The 16,017-nt window shown below is 51.0% G+C and overlaps 1 protein-coding gene across 4 annotated transcripts in view; it reads left to right on the forward strand.

Moving 5' to 3' along the window:
• Window positions 1–16,017, forward strand: part of EHBP1L1 (EH domain binding protein 1 like 1) — a 44,206-nt gene that overhangs the window by 22,288 nt on the left and 5,901 nt on the right. For 2 of the 4 annotated variants that reach the window (XM_088659842.1, XM_088659843.1), the window contains 8 exons: window positions 60–399; window positions 4,157–5,906; window positions 7,272–7,441; window positions 8,307–8,355; window positions 8,943–10,205; window positions 12,137–12,191; window positions 12,392–12,468; window positions 14,810–14,930. In XM_088659842.1, coding sequence (XP_088515968.1) covers window positions 60–399; window positions 4,157–5,906; window positions 7,272–7,441; window positions 8,307–8,355; window positions 8,943–10,205; window positions 12,137–12,191; window positions 12,392–12,468; window positions 14,810–14,930 — 3,825 coding nt within the window. The remainder of the gene's footprint in view (window positions 1–59; window positions 400–4,156; window positions 5,907–7,271; window positions 7,442–8,306; window positions 8,356–8,942; window positions 10,206–12,136; window positions 12,192–12,391; window positions 12,469–14,809; window positions 14,931–16,017) is intronic. The other 2 variants (XM_088659844.1, XM_088659845.1) reach the window with 1 other exon arrangement.

Genomic DNA, 16,017 nt, shown 5'->3' on the forward strand with positions numbered 1-16,017 from the left:
GATTTTGACTGATTTGCCCATCCCTCCCAACACCTGAGCTCTTCTCTCTTGCCCTGTAGCTGTTGCTGAGGTTCCCAGGAGACCGTTCGGTGCTGTTCCCAGTGGCACCATTGCCCCCTTGGACAGCCTTCCACCTGCGGCAGAGCCAGCCCCTACCATCTCTGGGGCGGCACCCTTTGCAGTAAGTGGTGCAGAGTGTGCTGGGAGTGTGGGGCACGGAGGGGCAAGTGGTGTGTTGCCAGGAGGAGCAACTGGCGTCTCAGGAGACCCAAACACCCGGAACCAAGCTGCGGGGACTTTCTCAGAGTTGGCACAGGCAGGGGCTGAAGAAGAGAAGGAAGAGAAAGGACCCGAAGTGCTCCGGGGACAGCTGGCGCCATTGGACGGCATGGAAGTTAGGTGAGTGCTGCTTTATCGGGAGATGGGGGAAGTTGGGCAGTGTCGCAGAATTTAAAAGGAGGAGCGTCTGTTTGGGTTTGAGCAAAGGGACAAGATGCGACATTGCATGCATTTCTCATGGCTGCTTGTTTTTCTCTCTGTCTTAATAATCGTCACTGATGGAAGCTTCCTTTTGGGTGCAATTTTGGTGGGGGTGGGTTTTTTGTTTTAATAATGGGACTGTGGAACTGAGGATGGGCTTAAATCCCCCTTCCGTGTGTTCGAAACGGTCCCAAGCCTTCTCTTCTTTCTGCTACAACTTCTATTGTTAAAAGGGGGGAAATACATTTCATTTGAGATCCACTTCTGTTTTGGCCCTGGGCTCTGCTCTGTGCTCTTGCTTTCACGCTGTCTCTCCCTCCACACCCACACCATAACATTTAAAGCACTCTTATATCACTTTAACCGTCATGGCTTCCCCCAAAGGATCCTGGGAAGTGTAGTTTGTTAAGGGTGCTGCTGAGAGCCGTTAGGAGCCCTCCTCCTCTCCTCACAGAGCTACAGTTTTCAGAATCGCTCTTCTCTGAGGCTTGACAACTGACAATTCTCAACACCCCAAACAAACTACAGTTCCCTGGATTATTATTATTTGGCGGGGGGAGTCATGGTTGCTTAAAGCAGCTGTGTTGCCCAATCTTGGGTCTCCAGCTGTTTTCTGACTAAAGGTAAAGGTAAAGGGACCCCTGACCATTAGGTCCAGTCGTGTCCGACTCTGGGGTTGCGCGCTCATCTCGCATTATTGGCCGAGGGAGCCGGCGTATAGCTTCCAGGTCATGTGGCCAGCATGACAAAGCCGCTTCTGGCAAACCAGAGCAGCACACGGAAATGCCGTTTACCTTCCCGCTGTAGCGGTTCCTATTTATCTACTTGCATTTTGACATGCTTTCGAACTGCTAGGTTGGCAGGAGCTGGGACCAAGCAACGGGAGCTCACCCCGTCACAGGGATTCGAACCGCCAACCTTCTGATCCCTGACCACTGGTCTTGCTAGCTAGGAATGATGGTAGTTGTAGTCCAAAAACAGCTGAAGACCCAAGGTTGGGAAACACTGGCTTAAAGCATTATCATAGCATTTTAAATGAATCATGCAGATAGCCCCCTCTTTCTTTCTTTCTTTCTTTCTTTCTTTCTTTCTTTCTTTCTTTCTTTCTCTCTCTCTCTCTCTCTCTCTCTCTCTCTCTCTCTCTCTCTCTCTCTCTCTCACGCTCTTCTTGGACACAGGAAGTGCAGAATCCCCCGTGCTTCGTTGTCTGCCTGATCTGCTGAGGAAGGCGCCTCTATTTATTTTGGGCGGGCCTGAAATGCATGTGGGTAGCAAAGGAGCAAAGTGAGACGGACAGCTGCGAGTTTTGCTTCTCCTTTCTTTGGGTGTGAAGGTGCTTGCCAGATATAGCTGCTTGTCCCTGCTACCCCAACCCCCAAGGCTAGGAAGAAGTAAGATTGTTCCACTTGCAGGAAGAAAAGAGAAGTTTGCTCGCAGGAAGAACGGGAAGTGAGAGGCCTCTCGGGGCAGGGAGGGGTTGGGGAGAGGGGAAATCGCTGGCTGTTAAGAAGGACGAGGGTGGGGCCGGTAAGGAAGCGGGACACTGCACTGCCCCGTTGCAAAAAGCATACAGTATTCCCTCCTTCCCAGCACTTTTCTTTAAAATGAGTCTCGAATACATGGCTTTGCTTAGGTGTGTGTGGGAGGGAGCAATTTCAAAGCCTCCATATACCAGTTGTTGGTGATCTCAAGCTCAGGTCCTGCTTTCAGGTTAGATTAGATCAAGGTTTCCCAAAGGGTTTCCAACAGTTGATGGGGTTTTTTTTGGACTACAATTCCCATCATCCCTGACCACTGGTCCTGCTAGCTGGGGATTATGGGAGTTGTAGTCCAAAACCAGCTGGCGACCCAAGTTTGGGAAATTCTGGATTGGACAAATTTATGGAGAGGGAGGCTGTCTGTGGCCTCCAGGATCAGAGGCAGGATGCCTCTAGCACGCCACTTGCTGGGAATCACAAGCAGGGGAAGTTGGTCACGCTTGCTGGTTTCCACTGGTCTCCCGCTTTGCCTCTGTAGGGAACTTCAAAAAAAAACAGCAACAAAGCCAAACCCCCTTTTGTTGCAAAGGGTTCTGCGTTGTTGTGCAAGAGGGCAGCCAGTTGCTCTGATTCACTTTTGTGGTAGCAGATTTTGCACGAGTTTCTCCTTCTCGTAAGAAGAGCCTGGCTACTTGGTCAGACTAAAGGGCTACCTAGTGGCCAGCATCTGGCCAGATGTCCCAGTGGCAAGTCTGGTGGGAGAAGGTTGTGAGTGCAGGGACCCCCTCTCCAATGCTGCTCCTCAGAGAGGAATGACACTTCTGATGCTGGAGGGTGTGGCCATCGATCACCGTGGCTAGTAGCCATCGATAGCTTTACCCTCCTCAAACTTGTCTAACCCCACTTTAAATGTGCCTGTATGGGTGACCGTCACTGCATCTTGTTGCAGTGAGTTCCATAAGTTTTAACTATTCCATAAGTTAGCTATTTTATTTGCAGCATTTCTTTGCTGCTTCATAACGTAACGTCCTCTGGGCGCTTTGAAATAAATATGTAGAAAGTGTTTAATAACCTAAATGGATGGGCAGCATAATCCCCTGTCATGGATCAGTGCTCATATTATGGTTGGAGGAGGAGCTATAGGGTCCCATAATGACACCCATAAGTCCCAACTCAGTCATATCATACCCCTCCCTTGTTAGCTTTTAATAACAGTCACTAATGTAGGATGTGGGAAGCAAGTTCCCTTTATCTCCCTCCATAATTCAAACACTGGCAGGGGTGATCTAGAGCTAGCTTGGGGCAGGGGTCATTTGTAAAAGAACCTGAAGTTCTTATTATTCTTATTTTTATTAAAATGTGTGCACCACCCTTCATCTCAACATAAACTTGCAATATAAAAAAACACATATTAAAAATAAGAACAAAAACTTTCCAACACATTTTAAAGGGCATCCGATGTAGTCATTTGAGTGTGGCTTACAGTGATTAGATGGGTCCGTTCTACACCATAGGAATGCTCTGAATTAAGAATGGGGAATTTTAGGCCCTCCAGACATTGTGGGTCTCCCAACTCCCGTATTTCCTTACTTTTGACTGTGTGGTCTGGGGCTGATGGGAGCTGGAGTCCAGCAATATCCGGAGGGTCCTTGGGGTGAATAATTCCATCCACAAAGAACAGGGGTATCCAATGGTCAGGGGTTGATGAGAGCTGTAGTGCAAAAACAGGAGGACTGCAGGTTCCCTATCCGTGTCGTTGAGGTTATTTTTCTGACTTGCTTTCTCTGCCCCTGTCTCTCCTGTTTCCCCACCATGCCCGTCCTTTCCATTTCTCTGTGGACTTTTGCAGTGTCCTGTACCATTTCCCAATGCTTGCTAACCTGCAAAAAAACAAACAGGGCTGCTATTGCCCAGGGTCAGTCTAGAAGGCTGCTGCAGTGTTGGGGATGTAATGGTTGTTGTTTTTTGCATGCATGCACATGCAGGCAGTGAAGTGGGTCTCAGAGCGGAGATGGAGAGTTAGGATCCCATGGGAAAATGCTGGTAGGAAAACAGGAAAAGGTTGAGGCTGGGAGACGGTGGTGGCTCCATCCCAACTCTCACCCAGGAAGGGGTTTGAACTTTTCGCTGGCTGAAGAAAGATGTGTTGTCCTTTTGGGGCCAATTTCTCAGGACTTCCCTTTCTTGCTTGCTTCCAGGCCTGGCGATATCTGGAAACCCAGAGAGCAGGACCCTCTCCCTGTGCCACAGAGGAGGAAGAAGAGCCCCCTCAGGGGACCTCCAGGCCCAGGGCCCACAGATTTCCCTCTCTCGCCTCCGTTGGCACCTGAGGCCCCCCCTGTGCGGAAACGCAGGCTGGAGAAGATGCCGCTGTCCCCAGAGTCTCCAAGCCCCTCGGCAGAGGTGGCCACACCGTGGGTGGAGGACAGCTCCAATCCCCTCAGCGTGCCCTGTGCCCCAGATAGCCCGCCTAGGGAAAGACTAGGCTGCAGGAGCCTGGCAGAAGGACCCTCCTCTCCCACCCATGGTTCTGTGGTGATGTATTTTGCAGAAGACTCACCCCTCGCTGAACACAGGCCCCTCCTAGTCGCCGACGATGCAGAGTCCATGGGGTCGCCTTCGGATGCGGCCTTCATGGCCTTGTCTCCCCTCATGGGGCCTCCCCCCATGGCTGCTTTTTTTGGAGAAGCAGGGACTAGCGCAGCAGGAGATCCATCCCTGTTAGCAGTTGCTTCTGTCTCACTTGGTGGGGGTAGCGCTGTGGTGGAGATGGAGCAATGGGGAGGGGGGACATGGACTCCTGGAGATGGCAGCCTGCCTGAGGTACCCCTGTTTGGCCCAGCAAGGAGTGTGGTGGAGGAGGAGGAGGAGGGGGTTGCTTTCAAAGGAGGGCTTCCTGATGACGAGCTGAGCTGTGCAGTGGAAAACCCTTTGGAACCAGAGAGGGAGCAGATTGAGGCTGAAACCAGCCAGGAGCCATGTGAAGCTGTTTCTGTCGAGGAGGCTCCCAAACAGGAGGAAAGTTGGATAGGGGACAAAACAGAGATGGGCCGTTGCCAAGTGTCTGAAGGGCTTGAAGGCCCCAGCCCACCAATAAGCCTTTTCCCAGAAGTGCCCCTGCAGCAGGTGGAATTTGTGCCAGAGGAAGATTTGGCTGGGGTGGGTGGCAGCGGCCTTCAAACCTCGCCTGAGTCACCACTGTCTCCTGCAAGGGAGGGCAGGGAAGAGGTGGCAGAGGTGAGCATGGCAGAGATGCCCACCCCAGTCCTCACTTCCTCACCCAGTCCTGAGAGGAGTTGGGATGTGGATGACAAAATGGCAGCTGCTGAGAGCAGTCTCCAAAGCCCGCCAGAAGGCTCAGCATTTTCAGGACCGGAGGAAGGAGAGGCAGGTAATGGGAGGAATGCTGAGGGGAGAAGAGCTTCCGGAGGGACCTCTCAGGAGGAGGCAGCAGAAGAGGAAGCTGCTCAAGTGGAAGGTATGGCTTCTGAGGATGGAGAAGAGCAGTGCAATGAAGAACGCGGCAGAGAGGAAGGGCCGGAAGGTGTTCTGGAGACGACGGCGGCAGCGGAGTCGCACAAGCCAGATGGGGACATGAGGAGTGAGGCGTTGGGCCTGGAATTTCCAGAGAGCAGTGCCCCCAGCTTAAAAGGGGCAGGGATGGGCCAAGAATGGCTGAAGAGCTGCAGTCCGTCAGACAGCCGAGAGGTCAAGGCAGAAAAAACATCCAGCACAGAGGCAGATAATTTGCCAAACAAAGAGCAAGCGGTAGTCTCGACTGAAGCTCCTCACCCCCCAAGTCCTCCATCACCTCAGGGCCCTGCCTTACCTCTCCCAGCTCCCAGCTCCCTCAAGGAGAGGAGTGCCCGGTCCAGCCAGGAAACTCTGGCACCAGTCCCCCCACCCCGTGGCACAACAACAGACCTTGGAGCTCAAGGCGAATCCCAGGTACAGAAGGCCGCGCCATGCCATCCTCCTTACTGTCGACAACCCATGGCCAGTTCTCTCCCCTGCTTTCTCAATGTGCAGCTAACTCTGGTTTTGTTGTGGGACGCTCCCTGCTTTTTAAAATATGGAAGTGGTGATAGGAGGGCCGAGGTCAGAGCATGGTGGTTGGAGCCTTGTTGCAAGATAACTTGAAACTATGGGATCCCAGAACCTCATTCCTTTTAAATGTGTTTGATTCTGGAGCAGTGAGTGTTGAATCTTACCAGTTAAAGTGGGTGCGGGATTTGGAGCAAGAAGGGTCCTGCTGAGAGAGAAGAGGCAGAGCTCATGATGGCTCCTCCTTTCCTCCTGGGGGGGGGCAGGAATACAGTGTAGAGCAGGAGACCTACAGAGACCCAGCTGGGGCTCCCAGCGAGCATAGCATGCTGCAGAGGGACAGGTGAAGCAGCGTGCCCCATGGTCACCGTGGGCAGGTTCAGGGATATTTGCTGGTTTGTTGATTGCATCCTGGCCTATATAGAAAGCTGCCTTATACCAAGTCAGACCCTTGGCCCATCAAGCTCAGTATTGTCTGCAATGGCTGGCAGCGGCTCTCCCAAGATTTCAGGCAAGCAGGGATTTCTCTGCGTGCAAAGCAGAAAGCTACAGCTGTCCTACATGTGTGTGTGTGTGTGTGTGTGTGTGTGTGTTGGCTCCAACAAGCTCAGTAGAGCAGATTGGCCAACAGTACCATATCCCACACATGGCAGTACACAATAGTAAAATGTTGTCAATGCCATTCCGTAAACAGACAGGTGTGCAGAAAAGAGTAACAATAGTAGGCAGAAAAACAATAGAATTTATTTTTTTAAATGCTCGATGCATCCCAAAGGCCAGGGGAAATGGAAAGGTCCTTTACCTGGTGCTTCATTGTGGGGAGCACCTGAATGTTATTTGAAAGGGAGTTGTGTGTGTGTGTGTGTGAGAGAGAGAGAGAGAACGAATGAATGGCTGTGTTGCTATCCACCCAGCAGAAGCTAACACTGGGACAATGAGCTGAGCATCTTGAGCAGACCTTAATAGTTGCATATCCATCTTAACCCTTGTGCGTGAACAAGCATACTGAAATGCTGATAGACCCAATTAGCAGTGGCTGGATGGCATGCAAGCGCCATCTTCACTGCTGCTTTCCCCAGGCATTGTCACTCCCACCAGCCTCGGCCAATGTGGCTGATACCCAAGAACGATGGGAGTTGTGGCCCAGCAACACCCCACCTGTGACCTAGAAACTTTTGCCACATTGTGGGTGCAGGGAGGGAGCTATCCCGTGTCCCCTCACCCAGACCCATGACCAACTTCTTCCCTCCCCTACCCCACCCTTTTTAGGTTGACTCCCCCACCAGCCCATTGCTCGTGAGTTCCAGCCAATCCTTGCTGGAGTGGTGTCAGGAAGTGACGGCAGGCTCCCGGGGTGTCCGCATCACCAACTTCACCACGTCTTGGCGCAATGGGCTGGCGTTCTGTGCCATCCTGCATCACTTCCACCCAGAGAAGATGTGAGTTGTTGTCTTGCGTGCAGAGCTCCTGTTCTGATAGGAGCCCATGGTGGCGGCTGAGAACTGACACGTAAGGGAGCTGTCCTGATCGCAGACCCAAAGGATTAGTGTCCTGCCTGTGGCTCGTACAGTTAACCTAGTTAAAGAATGTTGTCTGGATTCATTATCTCTTCTAGAAGGAGTAGATCAGTGTAGTGGAAGCAGCCTGCCTTCTATCAAGTCACACCATTGGTCCAGCTAGTTCTGTAATGCGTAGACTGCCTGTAGCAGGAATCTCTCCCAACCCTACTTGGAGACGCCAGGGATGGAACCTGGGACCTCCTCCATTGAAAGCCCCTGAACTATGGGCCTTCCCCCGTTGAATTTATATGCATTTGCATATTCCAGAAAGCTCAGCAAATCTGCCTTTGCAGTGATGCTGCAGGAAATGCGAAGAACTTGGGAATCTGCCTTAGAACCATAGAACTGTAGAGTTGGAAGGGTCGTCTAGTCTTGCAAAGCTAGGCTTGCAGGGCACCATGAATGCACCCCTCAAACCCGGCCAGCCAATGGCTAGGGGTTGCTCCAGCAGTGCAAAAGGCTTTGTTGGAGGGAGGGGATCCCCCTGTGAATGGGGTGGGGAGGAGGGTGTCTCCTGGCCTGAGCAATGAAACCTCCAGAAGCATAGGGATAGAAAAGAGATCAAGGCACCTGGGGAGAGACTGTTTTAAACAGAGGTAACCAGAAAAGGTTGGGGGTCATTGTGACAGTAGGGCCAAGTACGGACAGTGGTGGTGGTGGTGGTGATAGAAAGTTTTGGGGTCCCAGGTGATCCAGGTCAAAGCCTGCTCACAGACTTTATTCCTCTCCCCCTTCCCACCTTCAGCAATTACGAAGCCCTGGACCCGCTTGATATCAAAGAGAACAATAAACTGGTGAGTCTGTAGCTCCAGCTTTCCTTGAGCCAGAAGAAATTGGGCCAGGCTGTTGAGTGGAGATGCTAAAGAGGGATGCCTTTAATATAGGGAGGTCCCAAGGCCTTGTTGGGAAGAGGTTCACATCCTTATTGAGTTTCTGGGTGGCCTTAAGTCAAAGTTACTCAGCCTAGACTACCTCACAGGGTTGTTCTGGGGATAATTAATTCAGAAAACTCGAGGGTGGCCCAGAGTGAAAAGGACAGGACAGATGCAGGAGGCCTCTGTTTCTCTCAGTCCTCCCATCTGTAAAATGGGTAAGAGTGTCAAGTTGGTGTAGTGGTTAGAGTGTTGGCAGGTAGGGTTAAAATCCCCACTCAGCCATGAAGCTCACTAGTGACCTTGGGCCAGTTGCTTACTCTCAGCCTACCTCACAGAATTGTTGTGGGGATGAAATGGGGAGAACTATATATGCCACCTTGAAAGTAGGGGAGGAGGAGGAGAGCATGATGTTAATAAATAAAACCCTGCTGTGGAAAAAGCCCTATGGTTGGGAAAAGGCTTCAACAGGCTTAAGTTCCTCTCTCGTTCTCTCCTTCCGTAATCAGGCCTTTGATGGCTTTGCCTCACTGGGGATCTCCCGGGTGATGGACCCTGCCGACATGGTTTTCCTGGCTGTGCCCGACCGGCTGATCGTCATGACCTACCTGTGCCAAATCCGGGCTTTTTTCACCGGGCAAGAGCTGAACGTGGTGCAGTTTGCCGCCAATAGCAACCAGACCACCTACAAGGTGGGCAAATTCGACACAGACTCGTCTGGCTCCATTGACCCCGCCGACTTCTACTCCCAGCACCTCCACGTTGCCGCCTCCCAGATAGAGCAGCCCAGGGGGTCAGGCGCAGAGGACTCTGGGGTGGCAAAGGCGTCCAGCACCATGCCAGAGGAAGGCCAGGAGCCAAAGTTGGAGGATGCTGCCCCCGAGCATTCTCAGAGTGAGGAGAAGGCAGATGTTGCAAAGGATTCTGGGAAGGCAGTTGTGACAGAGGACAAGGTGGCGGAATCCAACAGTGCTGAGCTGCTACAGCCTGTGGAACTAGATCGGGCACATGAGGAGGTGAACATGGTGGAAGCTGACAAGAAGGGAATTGTCAATGGCGCAGCCGTCAAGCCAGCAGACGAAGCCACACCCGAGCCCCTCAGAACTGTGGACTGTAAAGCTGAGGGTGCGAATTCTGATGAGAAGGCTGTGGCTGAGAGTACTGCAGACACACAGTCTCTTCCCACTAAGGCGGAGGCCTCCCAATCTGATGGGAACACACTTGTTAATGGCGCTGCAGCCATGGAACGTGGGGCCAGTTTTCAGGCCCAACTGGATTCTAGGACTGAGGCCCCGCAGCCTGGTGAACAAGCTGTGGCTAATGGCACTGAGGCCAGTCAAAACCCTGAACGGCAGGAAGAGGTCTCTCCCTCGAGCGACTGTGAGACTGCTGCCTCAAAGCCCGATGGGAAGCTGCTGGCCAATGGGGCTACTCTCGCTCATGGTGCGGAAGCAGAGGCTTCTGGGACAGAAGCCGCAAGGCCTGAGGGGAAGCCGCCCACCAGCAATGGGGAGAAGCTGGTTCCCCCTCCGCGGCTGAAACGGATTGCATCACGGGGCAGCATTGAACGCCCCTTGCAGCGCGCTCTCTCCACAGGGAGCCAAGGCCCGGTAGCCCCCCCACGCCCCCACGCTGCCAAGTCCACCTTCGCCCATGTGCGGGATGCAGACCTGGTGAAGAAGCGGCGCTCACGGCTCAAAAGCGAGTCCCTGTCGATGGATGAAGGGGAGCCTGGTAGCCCGGTTGAGGACCCTGCCAGGCGGCTGGCCATGGTGAGTGGAACTCCCAGGGAGACACTGGACAAGCTTGCTTGGGCGCATTGCCGGGTTAATGTTGCATGGCCACTTTTTTATCATTGCGCTTCTGGTTTTGCTAACCCCTTACCCTGCCGAACTAAGAGCTTTTATAGCATGGGATGCTTGATCTAGGAGGGTCTAACCTAGGCCTGGCTTTGGCCCTGCAACGGCTTCAGATCCAAGCTTTTGGCTTTGAGAAACATGCTGCTGTGGAGAGAGTGCTGCTGGGCACGTGCAGAGTTGCATTTCCATCAGCACAGCCAAAGCTGCCCATTTGGCTTCCAGGCACCATTGAACTCTGGCACTGGTCTCCTGCTTTCGAAATTTGGCAGTTGCTTTCGATGGACAGGTTTCGAGAACTGGGCCTTTTTGGCTGTGTTTTATAACAGGTGCCCTCCTCTTGGAACACTGCTTGGATTTCGTGAATCAAACTGGGTGCGTTGGTGGTGCTGCCCCGTGTCTTGGAAGTTTAGCTGCACAGCCTTTGATTCCTTCTAACCCTGGGATTAGGGACCTTGGGGCCCTCCAAATGTTCTTAGCAACTTGTGCCGTCATTGTCCATTGGCTTTGCTGACTGGGACAGATGGGAGTTGCAGTTAGGCAACATCTGGAAGAGCTGCAGGCCTTCCCTGTCTCTGCCCTAACCTGATTTTCTGTTCTGTTTCTCATTGGTGAACAGGTTGTTCTGTGTGGTTTTTGCTCTGTCCACAAATAACAGTGTTTGCATTGAAAGCTTAAAATTTCGTGTGCCTCTCACTTTTGAGTTGTCCTGGTGAACTACTAATCATTTTAGCAATTAATAAAATAAAAACTTCTTTCTCCGTACTTGGGGTATGTGTGTTTGTGCACGATATCCAGGAAGTGGGGTGGGGGGAGCCATGCAGAGGCCATCTTGATGGAAACCTGGAGCCAGCACTGATCTTCCGCTTCCCAAGTACGTGCCTTTTACGTGCGCTACTTCTATGCTTGGTTTGCTAATTTTAGTGCAGGCAGCCAGGCGGGATGCACCTGCTGTAGAATAGCCTGCTAGTAATGGGCTGTAGGTCATGTTTTCGCCTCCAGTTCAAAAGATCAGGAAGGAGGTAATGGGAAATATATTCACCTCTGGCAGACACCCAGGAGAGCGGCTTCCCCTCAGAGCAGACAATATCAGGCCAGACGGATAAAGTCTGACCTCTCTCTTTTAATGTCTTCCTCACCTCTATCTGCATTTGCAGCTGATCAGGGCAGCTGGCAACCCCCCCTAGCTGGCTGGTTTCTGCTCAGGGCTTGCTCGCTTGCCAGCCATCTCCATGTTTCCATGTTCATTTACGAATGTGCCATGGCATGGTGAAAGGGTAAAGACCATAGATCTGTCTAGGTGAAAATGCTGACCGAAAACTTGCAATTTCTCACTTCCAGATGTTGCATTAAAACAACTCCCATCAGGCCCAGGGATTATGGAAGTTGTAGTTCAGCAACATCTGGAGGGCCAAAGGTTCCCCACCCCTTTAGGGCAATACTACCCTGTTGTTTGTTTAAATGTACAAATTAAACACTTGCTCTGGTGCTCTGTAGCAGCCTCCAGATATCTTGGACTCAACACCTGCCAGGATGGCTGGGGCAGATGGGAGTTGTAGTCCAAATCTTCTGGTGCACATCGGGTTTGGGAGGTTGGGGTGCCAACACATGGTGCCCTCTGGTTGAGACTGCAGGTCTCACCAGCCTAGCCAACATGGCACATGGCCGCAGATGATGGGAGCCAGGCTCCCACAACATGGGGGGCGGGGGCGGAGAGGATGCAGCCTCTCCACTTCTGTCTCCCGACTGTTCAATATTTTTCAGAGATGAAAGTTACATGACTCGGTTTCCTTTCTGAGACCCACTTTCCTCTCTCTCTCTCTCTCTCTCCCTCCTTCCTCTCCCAGGAGGATGTTAGCGATGGGGGCTCAAGACCCCGACCAAAAGTTCAGCGGCACCCAGGTGAGTTTGGATCCTTGCAGAGTTGGTAGGCTGGAACTAAAGAGGTGGGTGGCTTGCTTTTCCCTTCATCTCCCAACTGTCTCTGAAGGGTCCCCTGCATAAGCAGGTGCTCTGGTCTAAATATCCCTTCTACCCACCCCAGCCCCACAAAAAAAATGTAATTTGCTCAGCCTGGTTATCTCTGGCTCTCTTCTTCACAGGCCCTCCAACTGCTACCTCCCAGGAACTGCCCCAGGACACCAGCCTGAAGATCAGCACCAATGAAGAAGAGATTCCGGTAAGATACGGGAAGAATTGGGCCTCGTGAGCTTAGAATCGCTTTTGGAGCAAGATCTGATTTAAAACGAAACTGCCTCATTTGAAAGCAGCCTTTCTCTGATTAGTAGCTGTTTCAGCTGGTTAAAAAAAAAAGGCGCACCAGAAAAAGGAAGCTAGTCCCCTAACACCACAGCTTTTATAAAATACACATTTCCACACAAAAAAAGACTTTGAATCCTAAAATCTGATCCACCTCTGCCCTCATGGGTGTCCCTTTTTGCCTGGTTGAGAGCTCTTGAACAATGGCATGAAAAGCATGAATAACTATTTGCAGAGACTATTTGCAGTTATTATTAACCGTTTAGTAAAACATAACTACAGTAAATGGAGCCTCCATGTCCTAAAGCAGGCATCCCCAAACTGCGGTCCTCCAGATGTTTTGGCCTACAACTCCCATGATCCCTAGCTAACAGGACCAGTGGTCGGGGAAGATGGGAATTGTAGTCCAAAACATCTGGAGGGCCGAAGTTTGGGGATGACTGTCCTAAAGCAATCTGCCTCTGATTTCCCAAATTATGGGGACAAACCATTGTCAAAATTCAGCTCCTTTTGTCCATGAGCTTCTCAGAAACATTGGGCTGACTACTGCTGAATATAAGTGTCCTGATCTAGATAAAACTTTGGTTTAACTCACCAGAGCGGTCCTCCAGTAATAGCAGATGAGCAACATATATTAGACTAGGTTCTTCTTAGCTGCAGTTGTGTTGGGCAGCTCATTCAGAATCCTAAGAAACTTGGCTTTAACACTTGACAAGTTTCTAGCTCTCAAGAAAGAGCACAAGTCCCCACAGGAAATTGCATGGCCTTGGGGGAACCATATGACTGCTGTGCTGCACGGGAGGCCGTTTCAGTTCCTACCCAGACCAACCATGTTCATAGCGAGTGAGTCATCCAAGTTCCTTTATTGGAAACAGAAACCTCAAAATGTCCCATATGTGCCCAAAGATGGTGGGGATGTTGCTAATTTCAGGAGCCGGGCTTGTGTGAAATGGCCCTTTAGTTTTAATATAGCAATTGTTGTTGTTTGGTTGTTTATTACCTACCCTTCGCTGTCTGCCACTCATAGCTGTTCTAGAAAGCATATGAGTAACCCAGGAGAGATTTGGGTAGCTAATTCTACCAACCATGGGGTGGGGCTTGTTTTCTAGGCAGTTCCTGGTCTCCTCTCTTTCTGCATGTTACAAGAGAAGGGCCTCGTAACCTAGAGGCAAATCTCATGCTTTGCATGCAGAAGGTCACAGATTTAATCCTTGACATTTGAAGGATCTCAGGTTGCAGAGCTGGGAGAGATGCTATCGGTCAAAAATAACTAATACTGGGCTTGATTGATCAGTGGCTTGCTTTCCTACCAGACTGCTTCATCAGTTGCTCATAATGTGCTTTACTGCTCCTTATTATGAAAATGTCCCAAGCCTGCAGAACCTCTCCTCAAAGAACATAAGAAGAGTCTGCTGGACCAGGCCGGTGCTCCAACTATGCAAGCATCCTATTCTCAAAGTGACCAGCCAGTTGCAGGACCGAAGCATGAGAGCCCTCTCCCCTGCTGTGGTTTCCAGCAACTGGCATAGCTGCCTTTAACAGTGGAGACAGAGAACAGCCACCTTGGCTATAATAGCCATTGATAGCCTTCTCCCCCATGAATTTGTCCAGTCCTCTTTTGTTTTTTAATTAGTTTTTATTTAAAAAAATATTGTGTTACAAAACAAACAAGGAAAAGTACATATAGCATCTTCTTTTTCGATTCATAGAGTCTTAATGCCATCTGAGTTGGTGGCCACCACTGCCTAAATAGTTCTGCACCAACAAAAAAGTAGATTTTTCAATGAGAATAAGTTGCACCTTCTTCGTTTTTCTGCTGCTCCTTTAAATTGGCAAAGCAGTGAACAGCCTTTGTGTGTGGGTTTTTTCTGCACACAACCACCCTGTGAGGCTGGCCACTGTTGCTCCAATTTTAGATTGGGACCTGAGGCTGAAGCGGAATGCAAACTTGCCCAAGGCCACCCAGTCACCCTGTGGCAGACGTGGGACTTTAACAACCAGATCTCCCAGATCTGAAAGTCACACTCTCACCACTACGAAGCAGATTGGGATAATCTGCAGGTAATGAAGCAGGTTTGAATGTCCTCTTGTATAATGGGTCTTGTTTTCATCTCCAGCAAGGTGTTTATGCTTTCTGGGATATCATTTCTGTGGGCAACAGTCTAGCTCTTCCCTGCCCCATTCCATACCCCAGAGTGGCATTCACATCCCCCATCCCAAGACAGACACCACGTCTAATGACTGCTGTGGTTTCACCCTAGAGATTCCAAGACACTAGCCAGTATGTGGTTGCTGAACTCCGGGCTTTAGAGAATGAACAGCGGCAAATCGATGGGCGGGCAGCTGTGGTGGAGAAGGACCTGCGGAGCCTTATGGAATCAGGTAGGAAAACTGGGGATGGGAGCCACAGCTTGGTGGGTAGAGCATCTGCCTTGCATGCAGAAGTTCACAGGTTCCTTTCTTGACATTGTCAGGTAGAACTAGGAAAGACCCCTGCCTGAAACTCTGGAGAGGGGGCAACCTCATGGGCGAGAGTAGGCAAGCCTGCAGAGACTTTCCCCGCATTTTGCTACCTCTGTGCTGAGTTCACAATTCTGGCCCGTCTTACCTTCCAAGTCCCGGACTGCAGAATCTGGGACCGGCAGCCATGTGACACTGGAAGTTGCGTCGACGTAACTTCTGGTGTCACTTTGCCCTTCTATGGGCACCAAAAATGGCCGCCGCCAGCTTCAAAAGTTGCTTTTACGCATGTCAGGAAGTGCGTCGACGCAACTTCCGGTGTCGCTTCGCCCATCTATGGGCACCAAAAATGGCCGCTGCCGACACCGGAAGTCGCGTCTATGCACTTCCGGACATGCGTAGATGCGACTTTTGAAGCCGGCGGCGGCCATTTTTGGTGCCCATAGAAGGGCAAATCCGGAAAGAAAAAATATGGTCGCCGGCAGGAGAAAATAATGGAGAAAAACGGGAGACGAAGTGATACGGGGGACCACCAGGAAAAGGTAAGTAAAATCGGGGGTTTTCCGGAGAAAACGGGGTACTTGGCAGCTATGCTGCCCGTGCAAAGTACATTCCTGTGATAGGGAGGAAGGTGGGAGGGGGAGGGTAAAGCCTCCCCTTCCTGGGCGCACCCTTCCTGTGTTTCTATATGTCCCTGCTCACCCTAGGCCCCACTCACAGATGTCCAGTGACATGCAACACCCCTACAAGCCCGTCAAGCACTCATCCAACCTCACATGTGGCCAGTGGCAGATTTACATATAAGCTAAGCAAGCTATAGCTTACGGCCCGACTCTCTTGGGGGCCCCAAAATAAAATTAAAGGATGTATATTTCCAAAATATAAGATAAAAAACAAATAGAATAAAACCTACATACAGCAACAGTGGCAAATGGCTTTAGATACCTATAAGGTCCATAAATTACCATATGGCATATATTCAACACAAAAAAACAGTGACAATTAGTTG

The sequence above is a fragment of the Zootoca vivipara genome, chromosome 16 (genome assembly GCF_965207765.1).
Source record: "Zootoca vivipara chromosome 16, rZooViv2.hap1.1, whole genome shotgun sequence".
NCBI classification, from domain to species: Eukaryota; Metazoa; Chordata; class Lepidosauria; order Squamata; family Lacertidae; genus Zootoca; species Zootoca vivipara.